Source organism: Puma concolor, chromosome D1 (genome assembly GCF_028749965.1).
Source record: "Puma concolor isolate L17-30 chromosome D1, mPumCon1.1.hap2, whole genome shotgun sequence".
Taxonomy (NCBI): Eukaryota; Metazoa; Chordata; class Mammalia; order Carnivora; family Felidae; genus Puma; species Puma concolor.
This window is the reverse complement of record NC_141676.1, coordinates 59,061,104-59,085,598: the sequence shown is the minus strand read 5'-3', so window position 1 is coordinate 59,085,598 and position 24,495 is coordinate 59,061,104. Positions and strand designations below refer to the sequence as shown.

The following is a 24,495-nucleotide window of genomic DNA, read 5'->3' as shown; positions in this document are numbered from 1 at the left end:
GAAACTGTTCTTTGTGTCCCTGTAAAAGCATTCCTCCCTAGGCAACTAAGATTCTACTTGCAGGAATGGAGGCAACAATTCTGGAAGTGGATAACTGTAAGAGGATCTGTTCTCATTTCCTTCCATTAATTGCTAGATCCTATGTTCTAGTTATGAAAAAAAAATAGCATCATTATTGGTTGCTGGTTTATATGATACTCCTTCCTGTAAGTCAGAGTGCCCACTTCACAGGGGGTGGTCTCCTAGCTGGTGCAATCAATGAGTTGTTAAAAAAAAAAAACAAAAAACCTATTTTACCTTTTAGATCAGCTACTTCTACATCATGAGGTACATGGTAAAAAAGTGAATTACATGTTTACAAACTCATTATTGTACTCATTTGCTATCACATGTGTTCCATGGTTAGAAGCAATTGTATGTGAGGCACCAGGATAATGAATAAGACATTCTGTAATTCTCCAGATGGTGATGCTAGAAGAATATTGTCAGGGAATGCAAATCCGTGTCCAAAGTACGTATTTATTCCAGTAAACAAAACAAATTACTGCTCCTTTTATGAAGGAAGGTGCCCACAGTCATCTTTCCACTAGATGGCTGGCTAATTCTTTCAGAAATGGTGCCATGTTAGGGGCTTAACATTGGCTTCTGCTGTTGGCATCTTAGGTACTCAGCAGGGATGATGACCAGATCTGCTTTGGTGAGGGGATGTGTGTAGCCTCCATGCCTGTGCTAAGGGCATTTTGCAAGTACTAGGGTATCCAAGGAGAGAGACCCAACTGACTTTGTGAAATGGGTCATCTTGTCCACTTGATCATTGAGTCTCCTCTGAGTGGATCATCTTTGGGAAACATTAACATGGGATACAAATAATCCTCAAACTCTCTGTCCATTCTGAGAGGCCCGTTCACATAATTGCCCCTTAGACCTCTCTGTCAGCAGTTTCACAGTATTTTTTCCAAGCTTTGACTATTCAGCTAAACCATCAGCCACTGCCCATGAATCAGCATAAACCAAGCAAATAGATATATTGCCCTAAGTTTTACCTCTTGGGAGGGTTCCTCTTCCCCTGTCTTTCAGAGACACCCCCCTGTAAAGTTGTAATACTGCAATAGTCTTTCTTTAGTGTCAGAATGTCATGCACAATCATTTGTAAACCCAGCTGGGGGCTCTCTCCTACATTAACTGCTCATAGACTCTTAGTTGTGGGTTGATGGAGAGGTAATAGTACAGCAGGAGTAGGCATCATTGGAACCAAAGCCATATTCATTCACGCAATTTTTCCAGACTTGCTTGAGCCGGATCTCACATATTACTTCACTTGATGAGGCAATTCTGTGACACATTCAGTTCATGATGAGCCACTCAGGTCACATGGCCACTCAGTGTTCCTGTGACCAGGTGTTCAGTCTTTACCAACATGGGGCAGTAAGGCAGAAACTGTTTTTCAAAAGGAAAATAGTTGTTCACAGAATCGGCATAACTTTGCTCAAAAATGATTCTGCAGTTGACACCTATAAAAGGCTCCATTCGGGGCGCCTGGGTGGCGCAGTCGGTTAAGCGTCCGACTTCAGCCAGGTCATGATCTCGCAGTCCGTGAGTTCGAGCCCCGCGTCAGGCTCTGGGCTGATGGCTCGGAGCCTGGAGCCTGTTTCCGATTCTGTGTCTCCCTCTCTCTCTGCCCCTCCCCCGTTCATGCTCTGTCTCTCTCTGTCCCAAAAATAAATAAACGTTGAAAAAAAATTAAAAAAATAAATAAAAATAAAAATAAAAGGCTCCATTCATAGAGAGGCCACATAACTTCTCATCCAAACCAGGATATATTTGAGAGGGAAAAGGAACACTATTAATTATTTTGGGATAACAGGTGAAAACTCAAACTGTCCTTGAAAACCAGGATGTAACCCTGTACTGTATAGCACACCTTTTTGCCTTAGACACTTAGAGCATAGTTGGACCTATTGAGTCATATTGCCCAATGCCATTGGCCAAGGACATAATGCCCAGAGAACAATTCATGCAGTTGGACCTGTTGCAGAGCCTTGTTTTGCTCTGAGCCTCACACAAAACTGGCATCCTCATGGGATACTCAGTAAGGGTTAGATTGGCACAGATGTTTTATGCATCACTTCCAAAGTCCGAAAAGGTCAACAAAGCTTTGTGCCTTTTTCATAAGTAACAGGTGGTGCAAGGTGAAGGATTATGTCTTTCACATTGGAGGTATATCCCAACATGTTCCAGATACCTGGACAACAAGAAAATTAATGAAGGTAGTAGTTCCTTGAATTGGAGGTGGGGGTTCCCTCCATCCTTTGACACACATGCATCTTACTAAATCATCTAGAGTATTTGCAACTTACTGCCCATCAGGTCCAATCAACATGATGTTTTGTGGAATACCAAAATAGATTGGTGGTAGATGTAATAGATTATGGTAAACATAAAGAGTTGATGTTGCCCTGGGAGAAGAGGACAAAGATGTACTGTTATCCCAGTCAGACAAAAGCAGACTGTTTCTGGTAGTTCTTGTTGTTTGGTAAGGAGAAGGCAATATTTGATAGGTCCTTAGCTGAATCCCAAGCACCAGGGGCTGTGGTGATGTGCTACAGTAAGAAGAGTCCACATGTGGAACAGCAGCTAAAATTGGAGTCACCACTTGATTAAGCCTGCAGTAAGCTATAGTCATTCTTCATGACCTGTCTTCTACATAAGACAAACAAGTTTAACAGGAATATCATAAGACTCAGTATCCTTTTACCTTTCTTGTCTTTAGTGATGACAGTAATCTCTGTAGTTACCTCAGGGATGTGGAATAACTTTAGGTTTACTGTTCTAGAAGCAAAATTCCTCAGGCTTCAATCTGTCCCTGCCTTATATAATAGCTCTCACTTTGTTGGTCAGTAAACAAATGTGGTTATTCTGTTGGTTGCTTAGTATGTCTATTCTAATTATACATTCAAAAAATAACTATATATTCAGGAACTGGGGAGATAACCACCATGTAAGTTGATGACTTCACTGGGTTCATTCACAGGCTAAATTTCCATTCTTCCACCTGACCTTTGTAATCCCCTACTTTGAATGATAGACCACCATGCCTTTCATATCCCCAGATATTAACACCAATTTGCAGATATTGTCTGGTAATCCTTGAAAGGCCTAATTTAGGACTGTCAGAATTTTCTGCAGTGTTGATAGTGTTCTATATCTGCATTGTTCAATATGGTAGCCACTAGTCATGTTGAGTACTTGAAATGTGATCATTGTGACTGAAAAACTGAATTTTTACTTTTATCTAAGTCTAATTAGTTTTAATTTAAAGGTAAATAATCAGGAAACTGTATGAGACGCCGTGACCTCTGGGCAACTCAAATAATTTTTTTCTCACCAACTCTAGACTTTTTTTATATATATAATTCATGCTTAATTATCTGAAGCTAGTCTTCAGTCTCTGCAAGGACCACACTGTTTCTAGTTCACACTTCCTCCTAGGATTTAGTCCTTCAATGTCCTAATTTAAGGTAGGGGCAGTTTATCAGGGCTTCCCTTCTGTGGCATACCCTGGAATCTAATTTTTGGCCTCTAGACTAGCATAGTTGTTAGAATCTCTGCTCAGCATCTCAACCTCTCTGCCACTTCTGGAGTCAGCAGATAGCCCTAGGGAAAAAGAGACCCCAAATTTTACAAGATCCCCTTTGAGTTTCCTTCTTTTTCCAAATCCGAGCCCCCTAAATCTTCACAGGTTGTTAGTTCCCACATGCCTTAAAGAAATTTGTTTTGTTTTGTTTTTTTTAAGTAGGCTCCATGTTCAACATGGGGCTTGAACTCACAACCCTGAGATCAAGAGTCACATGCTCTACTAACTGAGCCAGCCAGACATCCCAATTGTTTTTAATATATATATTTTGTCTGGATTTTCTAGTTCATACTCAAGGGATAGTTGGCCTACATGAGTTAGTCTGCGATACCGTAAACCTTTCCATTTATTTTGGCCAGGTGCCTAGGAACACTCAGTATGAAACCATTTTATTTAAAAAAAAATTTTTTTTTTCCAACGTTTATTTATTTTTGGGACAGAGAGAGACAGAGCATGAATGGGGGAGGGGCAGAGAGAGAGGGAGACACAGAATCGGAAACAGGCTCCAGGCTCTGAGCCATCAGCCCAGAGCCTGACGCGGGGCTCTGGGCTCACGGACCACGAGATCGTGACCTGGCTGAAGTCGGACGCTTAACCGACTGAGCCACCCAGGCGCCCCAGTATGAAACCATTTTAAACTTGGGGTGCCTGGGTGGCGCAGTCGGTTAAGCGTCCGACTTCAGCCAGGTCACGATCTCGCGGTCCGGGAGTTCGAGCCCCGCGTCAGGCTCTGGGCTGATGGCTCAGAGCCTGGAGCCTGTTTCCGATTCTGTGTCTCCCTCTCTCTCTGCCCCTCCCCCGTTCATGCTCTGTCTCTCTCTGTCCCAAAAATAAATAAACGTTGAAAAAAAAAAATTTAAACTAAACTAAACTAGCTGGATATTCTCTGAACCACTCTGATGATACAAATTTGGGCTGTAATTTTGCAAGAGGACCAGTCTGCCCTCCCCTTTCCTTTCTTTTCACCCCAAGGCAGTTTTCTTCTAGCTGTGGGATGAGGGGCATGGGTTTAGTGCTAGTTCCCTCTCTCCTGAGGATATATCTCTTTAGGATCCTACATTTGTGTAGGGGGTCTCCAATTACATGCCCCACCTTCTGTTTTGACAAGATCAGCAAGTGTCCTCAAGGCAAACATGGCTTCTTGTGCTTGGTTTCTGTCTCGACTTTTATATTTTGGTACTACTACTTTACTGTCTTCACATCTCTTATGTGTTTTTAAATGATGAATCTTTTGGGGCGCCTGGGTGGCTCAGGCTCAGGTCATGATCTTGCAGTTTATGAGTTCGAACCCCGCATAGGGCTCTGTGCCTGGAGCCTGCTTGGAGCCTGCTTCAGATTCTATGTCTCCCTCTCTCTGCCCTTCCCCCTTCATGCTGTCTTTGTCTCTCTTTCTCTCTCTCTTAAAGAATAAACAAACATTTAAAAATTAAAAAAAAATAAATGAATCTTTTTCTTTTTGTTTTATTCATCATTTTAGTTGTTTTCAGTGGGACGCCTTGTTGCATACAGTAAGGCAAGTCTCCACCACTGTGTCCTTCTATTTCTTTATAAGATGGGTAAAATAAATGCACTCCTACTTACATCAGGATATCAATTGAAATAATTGTGCTTTGAAAGCTATGAGGCTCCAAACAAGTATTACTGTTATTTTCTTCCCATTTGTCTTCCCACACTCAAAATGCTCTTTGGATTCCTCTTCTTCTGCCAGCCTCTTAAATGTTGATCATCCCCAGTTTTCTACTTCAACCCACTGTTTTTATTAATCTTTATAATCTTGATAGTTTCATCCCTCCCAAGTCTTCTTTATTTCTCTACTTCACATCCATCTTCTGAATTATGAGCCCATATCTTTTACTTATTATATCAAAGTCATCATGCATATGCCCATGCCAAGATCTCCTCCCATGTCCCTGGCCTCAGTGATGAGCACTGCTCTCCATCAGCAGTGCAGTTGTCTGAGTGAGAAACGTGGGCATCAGCCTGAGTTCTTCCCTCCCTCACATCCACTCAGTCACCAGATGCTGTGAATTGTACTTTCTAAATGTTTCTCAAACTTGGCCATTTCTGTTGTCCTCCTGTTCAGTTTCACTGCAGCAAATCAGCACAGCCCATGCTACTTGGGATACAGCTAAGGATCTGTCAAATGTTTCTTTCTCTTGATCACCTCCCAACACACCCACCTTACCATCAGCCAGAGGGATGTTCCTAAAATGCACATCTGATTCGATCACTGCTCTACTTGAAGTCCTTCAGCAGCTTCCCAGTGTTCTAAAGATAAACTCCATTAACATTGATCACAAGGCTTTTCATGACCTGACTCTGCTTCTCCATCCTTTCTCTTGACTTTTTTCCATTTCACCATATACCTCATTTATTTTGGACTATTTGTGTCTCCATTCACACTTCATCTCTGTCTGGGTGAGTTAGGGGCATATCTGACCCACTCGCATCATTAGCCTGTCCTATTACATGTTTTGATTGACATCTGAGACTTTGGCTCTCCCATTAAGCCTGTTCCTTTTCCCCCTTGGACCATACGTGTCATCTCTCTCAGGCTTGACCAGCACGGGGCAAAGGGGGATGGTTACCTCCTTTTTTCTAAGCACTATTTTCCTAAAAATGCCTAAAAGAGCACCAGATCTTTAGCAGCCACATCATAAGTCCTCTTTTACACAAGCGAGTTGTGAAGCCATGTCTCTCTCATCCTGGGTTGCACTGTGGGTTTTCTGTATCATAGGAGCTGATCTGACATTTTAATGGGCATTACAACTTGCTAAATTTCATCTGTTTTACTGCAGCTCTTGGTCCAGTCTGTTCTGCAATATTTTTGGCTTAATCAGAAGTCTTACAATGTAAAGTAAAAGAAATCCTCTTTCATCATGTAGATAGGGGAACTGACCAGGACCAGAGATGCTGGACACCAGGTAGAAGTCACCCAGCAAGCAAAGCAGCAGCAGCACCAGAGCCACAGCCTAGGGCTGCTGGTCCCCATTCCCATGCTTCCTTAATATGGCACACAAATTCCCATTCCTGAATCCAATCACTGGGGCATACTCTTAGCTTCTAAAAAAATTAAGTCAAACTGTTGTATTTTAAATGGTATTAAATTCCTTTTGGCAAGAGAAGGTATAATAAAAATAGCACCACTCTGAACAGCTGGAAACTTCAGCCTCTCCATACTGATAGACTCCTGCCACTTCAAAGAGCTCTTCTACCAAAACTGCCATGAGAAGGACTCCATTGGAGAGCCTGACACTTTCCTCTGCAGCCTCGCTTCTTGTCCTCCTTACCCACCTACTGACTGCCCCCCTATTTTAAGACATCAGTATTAGAGACAAAATTAGGCTTTTCTATGTTATAATTAGGGTACAGCTTTTAAAAGGCAAAACACGATAACTTGTCACAAAAGACAGGACAGAGCTACCTCCTTCATTATGGAATGTAAGAGGAATTTTTCGAAGGCTTATTTTGTAGCTGTTTCACATCTCACTGGAGTGAAAAAGATTGGCCAATTAATTATAAATCAACAGCTGCTGTGCACCCTCCTGTAATTGCTCTCAGGTAGAGATCAAAAATTTAGTGCATGAAAGTTGGTCTTTTCAGGAGAAGAAAAGAATCACCTGTGACCTTCAAATACCATGAATTAAAGGCTTCTTTCATCCTTTGTTGAGTGTATTGAGTGTTTAATTTGGGTATATGGAGAGGAAGGAGTTGGAGGGAGAATTGAAAACATGATTTGAGTCATCTGTGTTTGTGTACTTAAAAAGGGGCACCTGGTTGGTTCAGTTGGTAGAGCATGGAACTCTTGATCTTGGGGTTATAGGTTTGAACCCCACATTGGGTGTAGAGATTACCTAAAAATATAAAATCTTTTTTTTAAGTTGGAAAAAAATAAAAAAGAATTACATAAGTCTTATCCATCTAGAGGCACAAATGAGGCCACATTAACGGTAGTACCTAAAATGCCCTGACTTCCTGCCCTGCCTGTGTGATTCAGGATCTCAGCCCATTAAATTCCACTCTCAGGTGTTTCTGGGTCTCCTCAGAGAGTTTGAGTTTAAAAAGAGACTTCTCAACTCCTTACTGATATGTGCTTTTTATTAAGTTGCTTTAGAAGAGAGCCTCACTGCAGCCAGCCTACCTTACCCCACATGGACCAAAGCTGTGGTCCATGCCAAGGGGTTTGTCTTCTGGTGATCCCATAGTTACCAATCCTTAGGGTGACACAGCATACCCAGGAGTCTGACCTGACCCAAATTTGTGCAGTATTCTTTCTTCAGAATGTTTTCCCCCAACCTGGGCATGCCTTATTCACTCTGGTATTTTCCATGAGCATTACTAGTGCATCCCATCCTGCCCCAGTCAGGTCTCACTGAGTCCATCTGTGGATGTGTGCAACCTTTCTCCATACAGAAGACTGTATGTGTGAGTAGGATTTGGGGAAGGGGTCAGTTGGGGAGGGAATTACACCTTCCAGTCCCTCTCTACAGGGACCTCTGTGGGACACTAAAGAGGGTTCCCAAGGTGGTTATATCTCTTGATTGATTTCCTGTTCTCCATCTCCATTCCTATTCTCATTCCTACTTCTTGGGGATGGTGGAGTTTGTTCCCTGCCCTTGCTCATTACCCAGGATCCTTGCACTTACAGGGAGGCATCTGTAATGTCACTGACGAACAAGAGGTACATCCTGAGGTTCCCAGTGCTGGAGACACTGATGCTGGATGACAACAAGCTCTCCAGCCCCAATTGCTTTGCCAGCCTGGCCGGGCTCAGAAGGTAAAGCCACACTCCTCTCTCTGAAGGACCCCCTACCACTGCCAACCTGGCCCACACCCTGAGTGTTGCTTTGGAATCCAAAAGGCCTGAGTTGAAATCCCAGTTCCACTACTTACCTCTGCTGTGTGGTCACAGATAATCCATTTCTCCCCTCTGAGCTTTAGCTCAGCCATAAAAGTGGGGCATCAGTAGGACATTTCTGATCAAGTGACTAGATTAGAAGTGGCAAAGAGAAGGGAGGATAAAAAGAGATATTACCAGAGATAGAGTCCTGACCCCTGAGAGAGGAGACAGAAAAAACAAAACAAAACAAAACCAGAATCAGAAAGATAAGAATTAACTGCTATATTCTACCTATTTGAATAATGAAAATACTGGCATTTATTTATTATTATTATTTTTTAAATGCTGGCATTTAAATGGTTAAGCTTTAGATCCCTGGAAAATTTATTTTGGAGTCAGTTACCATTTACTGCATGCTACTTTGTGTAGAGCCATTTACATTGTCTAATTAAACTTCACTGGAGCCTTGAAAGTTATTAACTATCATCCCCATTTTAGAGATAGGGATATTGAGTCCAGAGAGGGTAAGTCACTGGCTCCAGGTCACACAAGGAGTAAGGGTCCAAGCGTGAGTTCATGTTCTTTCCCTAAAGTTGCTAGGTAAATGCTCCTGAGGTATCATTACTGCTGTGATTCTGTATTCACTTTCTTTAATTAAAGACTGAAGAAATTAAGCCTGGACCAAAACAGGATTTTCCGGATCCCGTACCTACAGCAGGTTCAGCTCCAAGACGGGTCAGGGGACTGGGCTAGAGGCAGGGGGAGTCCCCAGAAAGTGCCCCAATCCATGCTGCAGCCCAAGTCGTGGATGTTTGAGGCCTCAGATGAACAACCGGATTATACTGTACTGCCCATGAAAAAGGATGTTGACCGGACAGGTGAGTGGTGCCCCTTATTCCAGAGACTCTAGCCCCATGGTGGGAATAAGCTACCAACAGTTTATTTTGAAAATCTGTGACTCCTTGAGGAGCTGCTGCACTGAAGCTGCTGGGCCTGGGGAGGTGGAGGTATCCCATGAATTATTTCAATGGCTTCCTAACTGATTCTCCATTAAGGTGTTTTTAAAATCCAATTAAAAGTAAATTTTTAAAAATCTCAAATAACAAGGGGCACCTGGGTGGCTCACTTGGCTAAGCGTCCAACTCTTGATTTCAGCTCAGGTCATTATCTCAGGGTTGTGAGATCAAGCCCTGCATCAGCACAGAGCCTGCTTAAGATTCTCTCTCTCCCCCCTCTCTGCCCCTCCCCTGCTTGCTTGCATGCATGCATGCATTCTCTCTCTCTGAAATAAAATTTTAAAAAATCTCTAATAACAAGAAACTCCGAAGTTAGGCTTTCCAGAGATGGCTAATTCTGGGGTACATTGATGTTCTCAAGAGATTCAGGTTCTTTCCATCCTCTTTGCTGCCATCCTTGGCCTGCTTGTTTATCTTTGTAGGTTGATTCCAATTGAGGTCTCAAGATCACTACCACAGGGCCAAGAATCATGTCCAAATGGCAATACTAGAGGCAGAAAAGAAAAGGAATGTCACCTTTATTATAAACCAAAATCTCTTTAATGCATGAGTATATTTCTGGATTATATATTCTGTTCTATTGATCTATTACTGTGCCAATACCACAGTGGGTTTTTTAAATATTTATTTTAAATTGAGAAGTAACCAACATAAAGTAAAAATATAGAAATACTGTATAGATCTTGAATTTTACATGTATATCTCCTTTTAACCACCACCCATATTACAATATAGAGCATTTCCAGCATCCCATTTTGACTTCTATCACCAAAGATAGGTTTGGCTTGATTTGAAATTTATGAATATGGAATTATACAGCATGTGCTCTTTGTGTCTGATTTATTTCACTCAACATTATGTCTGTCAGATTCGTTCATGTTGTTGCATATATTGGTAGTTCACTATTTTTCATTTCTCGTATTTTTTCCAAGTTATTTACCCTTTTTACTGTTAATAGACATTTTGGTTATTTTGAGTTTGAGGCTATTATGGATAAAACTACTATAACTTTTATATCTTTTGGTAGGCTTAAGCACCCATTGTCTGTTGAGTATATACCCAGGAATGGAATTCAAAAGTATGTTTAACATTACTTAGTACTTCTAAGTATTTTTCCAATGCAGTTGTACCAGTTTTAATCCCCATATTAATGTAAGAGAATTTCACTTCCAGTTACTCCATATCCACACAAACACTTGGTAATGTCAGTCTTTTTAATTCTACCTATTTGGGGTAGGTAGGTAGTAGTTTCTTATTGTGGCTTTAATTTGCATTATTTAATGATTTTTTTTCTTTTTTTTCTTTTAAAGACAGTGAGTGAGCTTGAGCAAGGTAAAAGAGCAGAGAGAGAGAGAGAGAGAGAGAGAGAGAGAGAGAGAGGAGAGAGAGAGAGAGAGAGAGAGAGAGAGAGAGAGAGAGAGAGAATCTTAAGCAGGCTCCACACTCAGCGTGGAGACCAACGTGGGGATTGATCCTGTGACCCTGGGATCATGACATGAGCTGGAACTGACTGAGCAACCCAGGCACCCCAACAAGTTTTGTTTTAATTCTTGGTGTTTTCAGTGTCCACCCAGACACCCCTAGTTTGCATTTCTTAAGTGACTAATGATCTTACGTACCTTTCATATGTTTATGGGTCACTTTGACCCATATCTTCTTTTGGCAGTGCCTAATAAAGTCTTTGCCTGTATTTAAATTGGGTTATATTTTTCTTGTTGGGTTATATTTTTCTTTTCTTGTTGATTTGCTTGAGTTCTTTATATATGCTGGATACAAGTTCTTTGTAGACCTAAATATTAGAAAAATATTTTCCCAGTCAGTATGTAGCCTCCTTTTTCATGTTTCTAATGGTGAATTTTGATGAATAAAAGTTCTTTATTTTAATGAAGTTCAGTTCAATCTTTAATGGTTAGTTCTTTTTGTTTCCTTTTCAAGAATTTTTTATCTGTCTGAAACCATTAAGATATTTTCCTATATTTTCTTCTGGAAGCTTGATTATTTTAGTTTTTACATTTTGGTCTATGATCTGTCTAGAAGTTTTGTATATGATGTGAAGTAGAGTCAGTTTACTTTTTTAGATGGATATCTAATTGACTCAACAGCACTTATTGAAAAGACTATATCCTTTTCCCCACTGAGTTGTAAGAGAGGTTTTATGGTAAGGCAGGGTCTGTATGTGTTTAAAGTGCTATAGCTTTTTAATATATTTTGAGAACTGATAGTGAAGTTCTCCAGCTATGTTGTTGCTCTTCAGAATTGCTATAACTATTATAAAGCCTTTGAATTTACATATAAATTTTAGAATCATCTTGTCAGTTTCCACACAATATCCTGCTGGGATTTTGATTAGAATTGTAGTGATCCTATAGACCAATTTGGAGCGAATTTATATTTTTACAATATTGGGCTTTTTAATTTATCAAAGTAATATATCCCACCATGTTTTAGGTCTTTTGAAATTGTTCTCATCAGTGCTTTGTAGTCTCCCCTGGTGAGATCTTGCATATCTTTCGTTAGATTTATTCCTATGTATTTGGTCTTTTTCTATGGTATTGTCATTGGTATTGCTTTTTCATATTACATTTCTGCCTGTTTGTTGCTAGTACATAGAAATTTTGAACTTGTATCCAGTAACCTTTCTAACCGGAGATTATAGGCAGAAGATATATATTCATGCAGAGTGTGCTGTAGCTCATCTTTCTAGATATGTCTCCCCAGGGAATCGCTTTTGAGCAACCATACTTGCAACAATTGCCCATCCTCTTGCTAACTCCTACTTTGTTTCTTGTATAAACTTATCCCCAAATCCTTTCCAGACACTTGTCATAGGAGAAGTTGTTTGGGCCATGTGGTGTTCTACCCCTATTATCGTTTACTTCATTTTCAGGTAAACTTTATTAGTATAATACCATTAATGTGTGGAAGAGGTCCTGTTAGCCAGGGCAGAGGTGAGTTGTGCCTGCACAGGATCCAGTCCAAGAAGATGCTTAGATTTATGGTTGAACTCAGATATTTATTGGCTCATCTCATTCTGATGGTGCCAAGAATGAAATGACTCCACAGCCTCTTCCTTACTACCATGCTGCTGGTTATTCTTAGTATCTCTTCTGGATTCACTGTCTTAATATATTCTGTTTCTACTAACATAACAGGATATTTTCAAATCCTTTGACAGAATATCATTTATATACATTTCTTTCTTCTAACACAGTCTGATCAATACTGACCGCCTGCTCAGTAAGAGCTCTCACATGTTGCAAAGTCAGAAGGAAGGTCAACATGGCTGAAATATAGTGAGTGAGGGGCAGGATAGCAGGAGATAAGATTGGAGAAATAGACAGGAGCCAGATCAGGCAGGACCTCAGAGGCCTGGCCAAGGAATTTGGATTTTATTCTGAGTGCACCTCACTACCCGACAGGTATCACAGCCAGCTCCTCTTCCCAGTTAGCATTAGAGATGTGAACCAATGGGAACCCCTCTGGGGGGACCCCTGCTGTACACAGTGGATGAGAGACCCAGACCCCAGCCTCTCTGGGGGCAATCCGTGTTCTCACCAACCTCTGTTATTTCTCTTTTGTTTCAGAGGTTGTGTTCTCATCTTACCCTGGATTTTCAACCTCTGAGGTAGGAACTGCCTGTTTTATATTTGTGCCCTTGAGTTAGAACATTAATTTTAATACACAAAAGTAAGCTAATAAAGCCATGAGAGACATTTATATATATCACACTGAAGAAGCCCATTCAGTGAACCGATACTTACTGAGTACTTAGTGTGTGCCCGGCACTGTGCTGGTCTAGAAACATATAGTGGTAGACTAGACAGTCCAGTCCCTGGCCTCACACAGCCAACAAGCTCGCTTTCACTGTTCTCAGATGTGTTGAGTAGTAATGGTTGGGGCCTCAGGTGGGCAAGCTGGCATTGAAATGAGGCTGTCACCAAGATGAAGCCTGGTGGCTCCCTAATAAGAGCCCCCAAAAGCTAGACTGATCCTTGCCAAGTATACTACCATCTGGGGTCTAATCCTTGGTGTCATAGGCTTAGATGCTTGATTTTCTTCTGGACAGAAAATTGGTTTTTCTCTCAGGGTTAGACAACTACTAACCAAGCTCATGAGGACTGATGCACTAAATATTGATGGATGCATTTACAATAAGAAGTACAACTATACATTTAGCCAACCTGCATCCTTGAAAGGCAGCTCAGTACATTCACTCCCTCCCCACGGATAAAACTGGGTGAGAAATTATATCAGTTAACAATTGGCATATAACAAACCAGCCCAACAATTACTTTAAACAATAGCAATTTATTCTCACAAATGTTTGGGCTGGTTAGGTGGTTCTGCTGGTTTTTCCAGGGCTCATTCATGCAGCTGGCTGGTTCCCTGGGGCCTGGGTTCATGGACAACTGGTATGGCTTGGCATCTACATGAAGTATTTATTAAGGACTTCTTTACAACATGGTGGCCTTCGGGTTCCAAGAGAGCGAGGATGAATTGCAGGGCTCTGAAATTCAAACGGTAGCACTTCTGCCACATTCTGTTAGTCAAAGTAAGTCATAGGAATGACAGTGCAGCACAATTCTGTCTGGAGGTAGCACAGACCCCACAAATTAAGGGCACAGTGCCCAACAGGACTGCCCTTACTTCAGATGCTAGCTGCAAGTGAGCTATTCACACTTACAACAAACTGGCTACAAATTCTGGAGTTCCCATGGCCTTTACAGGCTCAATAACTTAGTAGAACAACTCTTAGAACTCAGGAAAGCCCTATCTTTATGATTACAGTTTTACTATAAAGGGTATAAATGAGTACCAGCCAAATGAAAAGACACATAATGTGAGGTCTAGGAGGGTCCCAGAAAATGGAAATTCCCAAGCCCTATCACTGGTTTTTGTTTTGCTCTCACCCGTGACTTACCTGTCCCACTCAGTACAATTTAGAGCCTAGGAGGGCACAAAACACTTGACCCCAAGTAGGTGCTCTGCTAATGTTCACTGAATGAAAAAGTAAAATTTGAGTGACTTGCTCAAGATTACACAGTGATTAATGGAGCTTAGAACAGAATCTAGTTCACTTGAACTCAGTTATTAGCCCAGCATCTACCCTGTCATTTCCTTTGGTCCCATCCAACTTAAGGAATCAGTGAGTGATTTGTAAGCATGGTTGACCCAGTAACTTCCATTTTCTGCTTAATGAAACATGTTGATCCTGAGGCAGGCTGGGCTGTACTGAGAAACCATGACTCTGCAAGTGACCCAGATGCAACAGGCCACATTCAGGCCCGGAGGCCTGCTTGAAGTCCTCCAGGACTTAGCTATTGATTTGTCCTGGAATGAAGAGCCTCCACAGTAGGATGTGAGCTAGCCCAACAGGCTCAGGTTACTCCTGCTCTCCATCTCCCCACTAGGAAAAGTCTACTTTAAAATATTGGGGTATCTGGGTGGCTCAGCCAGTTGAGCATCCGACTTCGGCTCAGGTCATGATCTCACAGTCCGTGGGTTCAAGCCCTGTGTCGGACTCTGTGCTGACAGCCCAGAGCCTGGAGCCTGCTTCGGATTCTCTGTCTCCCTCTCTCTCTGCCTCTGCCCTGGTTATGCTCTGTCTTTGTCTCTCTCTCTCTCTTTCTCAAAAATAAATAAACGTTAAAAATTTAAAAAAAAATAATAAAATGCAAGCACCTGTCCTTTTGCCATTTGCAGAAATTTTAGCCCAACTGTAGAGAAGGGCCATTTCAGAATAAGCTGCCAAAGGGCAGAAAGTGAGAGGTAGGGGCAAAAAACCTCTAAGCCTACACCACTGCTGTATTGTCATTTGGCCTCATAGAACTTGAAACTGGAACTTTGGGGGCCAGAGAATCAGCTCATCATGTGACCTCAGAGAACTTGAAGCCAGAACTCTGGGCCCTTGGTAACATCTCCCGTTGTGACCCTAGATGCCTCTTTTGGCCAACCCTCTCTAGAATGTCTTGGCAGCATTCAGCTTCTTATCTTTGGGACATTTTGACATAGACCTTTTTTTCCTTCTAAGGAAACCAAGGTATGTGCACTTCCTCCCATATTCAAGATTCTTCCCGTGAAGTCACTGAAGGCCAGAAACCAGACGCTGGCCCCGCCCTTTCCAGAGCTGAGGTACCTTAGCCTGGCCTACAACAAGGTGACTCTCTGCTCTCTGCTTATTTCTTCAGGGGCACAGATGGGAGGATGGGATGCGATCTGCTCTGGCCTGAAGGCCAGCCTTAGAGTTCCCTGCATTACAGATATGTGAGCTCAGGAATTCTCAGGGTGGGAGAAGTGGAGAGTGTAGGCCAAGGCAGAAGTCCATCCATTCAGTCCCAGATATTTATCTAATACCACATGCCAGGCTCTATGCTAGATACTAGGTATACAGCAGCTCAAAGAAAGATTGGGCCGCTTGCCTTTTGGAGCTTGTCACCCATAGGGAAGACTGATATAGCACAAATAGTCTCAGTATAAGCATGCATAGTGAAGAAATTCAAAGTGCTATGAAGTATATGACAGGGGTAGTCTAACCTAGTATTTGGGATCAGGGAAGGTTCTTGGGAGAGCGGTGCTTTATCAGTTTAATGAGGTGAAGTGTGAGGAGGAGTGAAGTGAGAAATATTCTAGCTTATAGGAACAGCAGATGTAAAGTCCATGGGACACATTTAACATGTTTCTCCTGCATGTTTTATGGTAACATATTTTTCCAATATCCATGTTCTGTTTGACTTCTGTAAACCCCACCAACTGAGCTCTACTCAAGTCTGAAGTGTAGGCAACTTTGAAGAAACTCTGCTTACACTCCTTCTAAGGCAAGCAGTTGGTACAGCCAAATTCTTCAAGTGTTTCTTCCTAAGAGTTTTATAATTTTAGCTTTGAAATTCAGGTCTTTGATTCATTTTGAGTTAATCTTGAGATGTGGTGTGAGATAGGGGTCAAACCTCATTCTTTTGTATGTGGATATGTAGTTTCCTCAGCACCATTTATTGAAAAGACTATTCTTTCTCCATTGAATGGTCTTCTCACCCTTGTCAAAAATCAGTGGCCCATAGATGTATTATGGGTCCCCTCTCATTCTTGAAATTGGTCATTTGTGTCTTTTATTGATCCAAAATAGTTAGAAGTTATCCCTTTTTTTGACTTAAAAAAAAACCAGCTGCTGGTTTCACTGGATTTCTCTACTTATCTCTTTTCCCATTTCATTAATTTCTGCTCATAACTTGATTTCTGCCCTATTCACATGAGTTTAGTTTGCTCCTCTTTTTTGTTTACCTCTATAGTGTAATTTTAGATAATTGATTTAGACCTTTTTCTTCTTTTTAATACAAGCATGTAAAGCTATAAAATTCTTCTCTAAGCACTGCATCCTACAAATGGTAATTTGTGTTTTTATTTTCATTTTGTTAAACTTTTTCACTTTTTGTTTTGATTTCTTTATTTACCCATTGGTTTAGATAAGTGAGATGCTTAATTTCCAAATATATGGAGATCTTCTAGATGTCTCATATTTATTATTTCTAATTTAATTCTGTTGTGGTCAGATAACATAACCTGCAAGATTTCATTCTTCTGACATCTATGGAAACTTGTTGTGTGTCCCATCCTATATGCATGTTCTCTATGCACTTAAAAAAAATGTGTATTCTGCACTTTGGGGGATAGTGTTCTATAAATATCAATTACATTAAGGTGGTTGGTAGTATCACTGAGATCATTTCTGTACTATTGTCTCTTCATTTTATCAGTTATCGAGAACAGCATGTTAAAATCTCCAGTTAGATTGTGGATCTGTTTATTTCTCTCCTTAATTCTGTCAGTTTTTGCTTCATGTATTTTGAAGTTTTACTATCACGTACATAAACATTTAGAATTTTTATCTCTACCTGACGTGTCGATCCTTTTATTATTATGACTTGTCTCCCTGTGCCTTGAACAAAATTTCTTGTCTTGTTGTTTTGTCTGATTTTAACATGGATACACAGCTTTCTTAATGCTTGCTAATTTCATAGTCTCTTTCTATCCTTTTACTTTCAACCTCCTTATAGCTTTGTATTTCCAGTCCATGTCTTTGGGACAGCATATAGTTGGGTCTTGCTGGGAGGCCAGAGTGTTTTTCTCTGTGTTCCTATTCTGTACTCAGCTCACAGCCTTCCCTGTGCTCCTACACTTCACATGGATTATCTCCACACTTGTGTTCCTCTCACCCAGCAGGAGACTGCTTGTGCTGGTTACTTAGTGCTTGCTCTTCTGGTGGTTGAGGGCCAAGGGGAGGGTCCAGTCCCAGTCTTAAGAGGATGCTGGGTTCCTGTGTCTGTAGGATGGACCTTCTTAGCGATCCAGTCCCCTGCAAGCAGTCGGAGACCTCTCAGGTCATGGGCCCAGGTTGGTTTCCTGCCTCAATCTCAGAACAGCGGGTTTTAATTTTTTCCCTCCCCCAGATGTAGGACCCTGGGCCCAACAGGTTTTTCTGACCTTCCTCAGAAACTTAAGGCCTTTGTTCACCAGGCAGAGGGTTGGCTGCCTTTCTGACCTTGGCAGCCGCTCTCTTCCTCCAGGCCCACACCCTGGAGACGGCTCTCTCCAGTCTCATTCCCTGGGTCCAGTCTTTTGCGTACAAACAGCCATGAATTCTCCTTCTGTCTGTAGCTCTCAGAAGTTCTACTCTAGCCCACACTTAGCCTTTAGTGGGCCATTAAAATGGTGAGCTGATTTCTTCCCAATTGCTTGTATAGCACTTGCCATCTCTTCCTCCCGTGTTCTGCCACATGTGAGCCAGTCCTGTGTCCCATCTCTCCTTGGAGGTGCTTGTCTTTCCTTAGGTTTCAGGCCACGTGATTGCCCTGAGACCTTAGCTCTCTGGTAGATGCAAGAAAGTTATGATGTTATAGGCTATTCTGTCTTTTTTCTTGTTGTTAAGGAGAGGAGCAATACATGCATACATTTTCTACATGCTCACTTGAGTTTTAAATTATATTTTTCTTTATAATAATTATCACCTAGCATATTATATATCTTTTTCTTTATTACCAGTTGTCTACTGCCAGAATGTAGGTTTGTTTGAGAGCCAGGACTTTGTTTTGCTTACAACTATATCCTCATCATCTAGAATAGCACCTGATACATGATAGTTACTCAGTAAGTTTGATAAATGAATGATGTTTTGATCATGTCAAGGAATACTCATGCTACCTGTGTTGAAATTAATATTCAATTTATTACAGTTACAAATTTTAAAACCAGTTCTGCATTCAAACAGAACTTAAACATCTAGAATATCCACTCAGTAATCTAGTAAGTTTTGTGCCAAAAGTAAAGCAATCACTTTAACTCAACCTTTAACTAATATTTCCTTAGTTCATAAATTTGACAGATTAAGCTCTATTTGCCTTAACCCAATGAAATTGGATAGAAACTTTAAGTTGTCCCTGGAGCCCGAGTTTATTTTCAGGGGCATTCAACTCACCTTGTGGGGATAGGCTAGCTATCCTATCTGGTGGCCAAATTCTTCTCACTATATCAGCCAGAATCCCAAACCCATATCTTTTAGCTGGGACTCAATTTCACAGAAAATATGACATACATGCCTTGGGTATCTTTCAGCTTTCTACCAGTTTTAATTATAACTTTCTTCAACTTTTTAGTCACCTTATTTGGATAGGTGGAATTTTGCATCCTGACAAAATTCAATTTAATTTTCCCTCCCCCATTCTGTTGTGACTGCTTCTTGACCACCTGTTTTGCATATAAGAGACTCTGTACCCACTTTAGCCACCATTTTATAGTTATTTATGAACACATATTAGGCTTCTTTGTAGCTTCATCCCCCTTTCCCTCCTTCTCTAGAGTCTAGATAAGAAGTCAGCAAGTGTTTTCTACAAAGGGCCAGATAAATATAATACTCTGTCCCAACTACTCAACTCTGTCCTTGTAGAACAAAGGCAGTATGTAAATGGATTTTTTTTTTAAGTTTATGTATTGTCAAGTTAGCTAACATACAGTGAAGTCTTGGCTTCAGGAGTAGATTTCCATGATTCATCACTTGTATACAACACCCAGGACTCATCCCAGCAAGTGCCCTCCTCAATGCTCATCACCCATTTTCTGCACTCCTCAACCTCCAACCCCCATCAATCCTCAGTTTGTTCTCTGTATTTAAGAATCTCTTATGGTTTGCCTTCCTCTCTGTTTGTATCTTAATTTTCCTTCCCTTTCCCTATGGTAATCTGTTAAGTTTCTCAAATTCCACATATGAGTGAAATCAAATGATATCTGTCATTCTCTGAATGACTTATTTCACTTAGCTTAATACCCTACAGTTCCATCCAGATTGTTGTAAATGGCAAGATTTCGTTCTTTTTCATCACTGAGTAGTATTCCATTTGAGCTCTTTCCATAATTTGGCTATTGTTGATAGTGCTGCTGTAAACATTGGGGTACATGCACCCCTACGAAATCATCACTCCTGAATTCTTTGGATAAATTCCTAGTAGTGCTATTGCTGGGCCATAAGGTAGGTAGTTCTATTTTTATTTTTTTGAGGAACCTTCACAGTGTTTTCCAGAGTAGCTGCACCAGTTTGCATTCCCACCAACAGTGCAAGATGGTTCCCCTTTCTCCACATCCTCACCAATCTCTGTTGTTTCCTGAGTTCATTTTAGTCTCTCTACCAGCATGAGGTGGTATCCTAGTGTGGTTTTGATTTGTATTTCTCTGATGATGAGTGATGTTGAGCATCTTTTCATGTATCTGTTAGCCATCTGGATGTCGTCTTTGGAAAAGTGTCTATTCATGTCTTCTGCCCATTTCTTCACTGGCTTATTTGTTTTTCGGGTATTGAGTTTGGTAAGTTCTTTGTAGATTTTGGGTACTAACCCTTTATCAAATATGTAATTTGAAAATATCTTCTCCTATTCCATTAGTTGCCTTTTAGTTTTGTTGATTGTTTCCTTCGCCATACAGAAGCTTTTTATCTTGATGAGGTCCCAATAGTTCATTTTTGCTTTTGTTTCCCTTGCCTCTGGAGACATGTCAAATAAGAAGTTGCTAAAAAAAAAAAAAAAAAAAAAAAGTTGCTGTGGCTGAAGTCAAAGAGGTTGTTGCCTGTTATCTCCTGTAGGATTTTGATGGTTTCCTGTCTCACATTTAGGTCTTTCATTTGTTTTGAATCTATTTTTGTGTATGGTGTAAGAAAGTGGTCCAGGTTCATTTTTCTGCATGTTGCTGTCCAATTCTCCCACCACTATTTGCTAAAGAGACTGTCTTTTTTCCATTGGATACTCTTTCCTGCTTTGTCAAAGATTAGTTGGCAATATATTTGTGGGTCCATTTTTGGGTTCTCTATTCTATTCCATTGATCTGTGTGTCTGTTTTTGTGCCAATACCATACTGTCTTGATGATTATAGTTTTGTAACACAGGCTAAAGTCTGGGATTGTGATGCCTCCAGCTTTGGTTTTCTTTTTCAACGTACATAACTTTGGCTATTTGGGGTCTTTTATGGTTCCGTACAAATTTTAGGATTATTTGTTCTAGCTTTGAGAAGAATGCTGGTGCTGTTTGTTGGGATTGTATTGAATGTGTAGATTGCTTTGGGTAGTATCGACACTTTAACAATATTTGTTCTTCCAATTCATGAGCATGGAATATTTTTCCATTTCTTTGTGTCTTCTTCAATTTATTCCATAAGTTTTCCATAGTTTTCAGCATACAGATCTTTTACCTCTTTGGTTAGGTTTATTCCTAGGTATTTCATATATTTTAGAGCGACTGTAAATGGAATCGATTCCTTGATTTCTCTTTCTGTTGCTTTGTTATTGGTGTACAGGAATGCAACCGATTTCTATGCATTGATTTTATATCCTGCACCTTTGCTGAATTCATATACCAGTTCAAGAAGTTTTTTGGTGGAGTCTTTTCAGGTTTTCCACGTAGAGTATCATGTCATCTGCAAAGAGTGAATTTGACCTCTTTGCCAATTTGGATGCCTTTTATTTCTTTGTGTTGTCTGATTGCTGAGGCTAGGGCTTCCAATACTGTGTTAAACAAAACAATAGTGGGGAGAGTGGACATCCCTGTCATGTTCCTGATTTCAGGGGGAAAGCTCTCAGTTTTCCCCACTGAGGAAGGTATTAGCTGTGTGCCTTTCATATATGGCTTTTATGATGTTATATTCCTTCTATCCTGACTTTCTTGAGGGTTTTTATTAAGAAAGGATGCTATATTTTGTCAAATACTTTTTCTGCATCTATTGACAGGATCATATGGTTCTTATTCTTTCTTCTATTAATGTGATGTATCACATTGATTGATTTGCAAATATTAAACCAGCCCTGCAGCCCAGGAATGAATCCCACTTGATCATGGTGAATGACTCCTTTAATGTACTGTTGAATTTGATTTGCTAGTTCATGTTGAGAATTTTTACATCCATATTCATCAGGGATATTGGCCTGTAATTCTCCTTTTTAGTGGGGTCTTTGTCTGGTTTGGGAGTCAAGGCAATGCTGACTTCATAGAATGAGTCTGGAAGCTTTCCTTCTGTTTCTATTTTTTGGAAACACCTTGAGTAGAATAGGTATTAACTCTGCTTTAAATGTCTGGTAAAATTCCCCTGGGAAGCCATCCTGCCCAAGATTCTTAATTTGTTGGGAGGTTTTTGATAATCCATTCAATTTCTTTGCTGGTCATGGGCCTGTTCAAATTTTCTGTTTCTTCCCTTTTGAGTTTTGGTAGTGTGTGGGTGTCTAGGAATTTGTCCATTTCTTCCAGATTTTCAAATTTGTTGGCATATAATTTTTAATAGTATTCTCTAATAATTGTATTTCTCTAGTGTTGGTTATGATCTTTCCTCTTTCATTCGTGATTTTTATCTATTTGGGTCCTCTCTCTTTTCTTTTTGAGAGGTCTGGCTAGGCATTTATCAATTTTATTCTTTCAAAAAACCAGTTCTAAGATTCATTCATCTGTTCTGGGTTGTTTGTTTGTTTGATTTTGGATTCTGTCTTGTTTATTTCTGCTCTAGTCTTTATTATTTCTCTTCTGCTGGCTTTGGGCTTTCTTTGCTGCTCCTTTCTATTCTAGTTCCTTTAGGTGTAAGGTTGGGTGGTGTATTTGGGGCCTTTCTTGCTTCTTGAGATAGGCCTGAATTACAATGTATTTTCCTCTTAGAACTGCCTTTACTTCATCCCAAAGGGTTTGGTCTGTCATGTTTTCATTTTCATTTCTTCCATATATTTTCTAATTTCTTCTTTAATTTCCTGGTTGACCCATGCATTCTTTAGTAGGATGTTCTTTAACCTCCATGTATTTGGGGGCTTTCCAGATTTTCCTTGTGGTTGATTTCAAGTTTCATAGTGTTGTGATCTGAAAATATGCATGGTATGATCTCAATCCTTTTTTATTTTGTGACCCAGTATGTGATCTTTTTGGAGAATGTTCCATGTGCACTCAAGAAGAATGTGTATTCTGCTTTTGGATGAAAAGTTCTAACTATATCTGTTAAGTCCATCTGGTCCAATGTGTCATTCAGTCCATTGTTGTAAGTGGAGCATTAAACTCCCCTACAATCATGGTATTAATGTCTATACATTTACTTATGTTTGTGATTAACTGATGTATATATTTGGGTGCTTTCACATTGGGGGCATAAACATTTACAATTGTTAGCTCTTCTTGATGGATATCCCCCTTAATTATGATAGAATGCCCTTCTTCATCTCTTATTACAGTCTTTGTTTTAAAATCCAGCTTGTCTGACAGAAGTATGGCTACTCTGGTTTTCTTTGCTGTCCAGTAGCATGATAGATTGTTCTCCATCCCCTCACTTTCAATCTGCAGCTGTCCTCAGGTCTATAATGAGTCTTTTGTAGTCAGCATATAGATGAATCTTGTTTTTTGTTTGTTTGTTTGTTTTTTGTTTGTTTTAATTCATTCTGATACCCTGTGTCTTTTGATTGGGGCATTTAGTTCATCTACATTCAGAGTGATTAATTGAAAGATACGGATTTCGTGTCATTATGTTATCTGTAGATTTCATGCTTGTGGTGATGTCTCTGGTGCTTTGTAGTCTTTGCTACTTTTTGCTCACAGAGTCCCTCTTAGGATCTCCTGCAGGGCTGGTTTAGTGGACACAAACTCCTTTAGTTTTTGTTTGTCTGGAAAAGCCTTTATGTTTCCTTCTATTCTGAATGATAGCCTTGCTGGATAAAGGATTCTTGGCTGAATATTTTTCCTGTTCAAAGCACTGAATATTTTCTGCCACTCCCTTCTGGCCTACCAAGTTTCGTGGACAGGTCTACTACTATCCTTATGTGTCTATCCTTGTAGGATAAGGCCCATTTGTCCCTCACTGCTTTCAGAATTCTCTCTTTATCTTTGTATTTTATTATTTTCACTATGATACATTGTGGTGTTGACCTGTTGTTGATTTTGAAGGGAGTTCTCTGTGCCTCTTGGAGTTGGATGCCTGTTTCCTTCCCCAGATTAGGGAAGTTCTCAGCTATAATTTGCTCAAATAAGCCTTCTGCCCCTTTCTCTCTTCTTCTTCTGGAACTCCTATGATATGGATATATTTTGTTTCAACGAATCACTTAGGTCTCTAATTCTCCCCTCATGGTCCAATAATTTCCTTTTCCCTCTTTTTTTCAGCTTGATCATTTTCCGTAACTTTATCTTCTGTTTCACCTATTCTCTCCTCTGCTTCTTCCATCCTTGCTGTCACTGCATCTAGTTTATTTTGCATCTCATTTACAACATTTCTTAATTCATCATGACTATTTCTTAGGTCTTTGAGCTCTGCAGCAATACATTCTCTGCTGTCTTCTATGCTTTTTTCAAGGAGCATGACAGTGTTCTGATGAAACTTTATTAAACAGATTGGGGGGAGACAGATTTGGCCCACAGGTGTTATCTGCTGACCTTGGTTTTTGTATAGCCTTCAAGCTAAGGCTGATTCTTATATTTTTAAATGGTTGAAAAAAATCGAAAGAAGGATAATACTTCATG

The 24,495-nt window shown here is 40.4% G+C and overlaps 1 protein-coding gene and 1 long non-coding RNA gene across 7 annotated transcripts in view; one reads left to right on the top strand and one right to left on the bottom strand.

Moving 5' to 3' along the window:
- The window catches only part of XRRA1 (X-ray radiation resistance associated 1), a 62,616-nt gene that overhangs the window by 27,580 nt on the left and 10,541 nt on the right, over positions 1-24,495 (top strand). For 5 of the 6 annotated variants that reach the window (XM_086678312.1, XM_025928680.2, XM_086678308.1 and 2 more), the window contains 4 exons: positions 8,283-8,411; positions 9,135-9,352; positions 13,075-13,115; positions 15,522-15,647. In XM_086678312.1, the coding sequence (XP_086534438.1) occupies positions 8,283-8,411; positions 9,135-9,352; positions 13,075-13,115; positions 15,522-15,647 (514 nt within the window). The remainder of the gene's footprint in view (positions 1-8,282; positions 8,412-9,134; positions 9,353-13,074; positions 13,116-15,521; positions 15,648-24,495) is intronic. The other variant, XM_086678309.1, reaches the window with a different exon arrangement.
- On the bottom strand, positions 13,744-15,809 carry LOC147576753 (uncharacterized). Its single transcript, XR_015241082.1, has 3 exons — positions 15,173-15,809; positions 14,412-14,488; positions 13,744-13,997 (listed from the first exon to the last, which is right to left on the bottom strand). It is a non-coding gene; the product is annotated as an uncharacterized LOC147576753 (long non-coding RNA).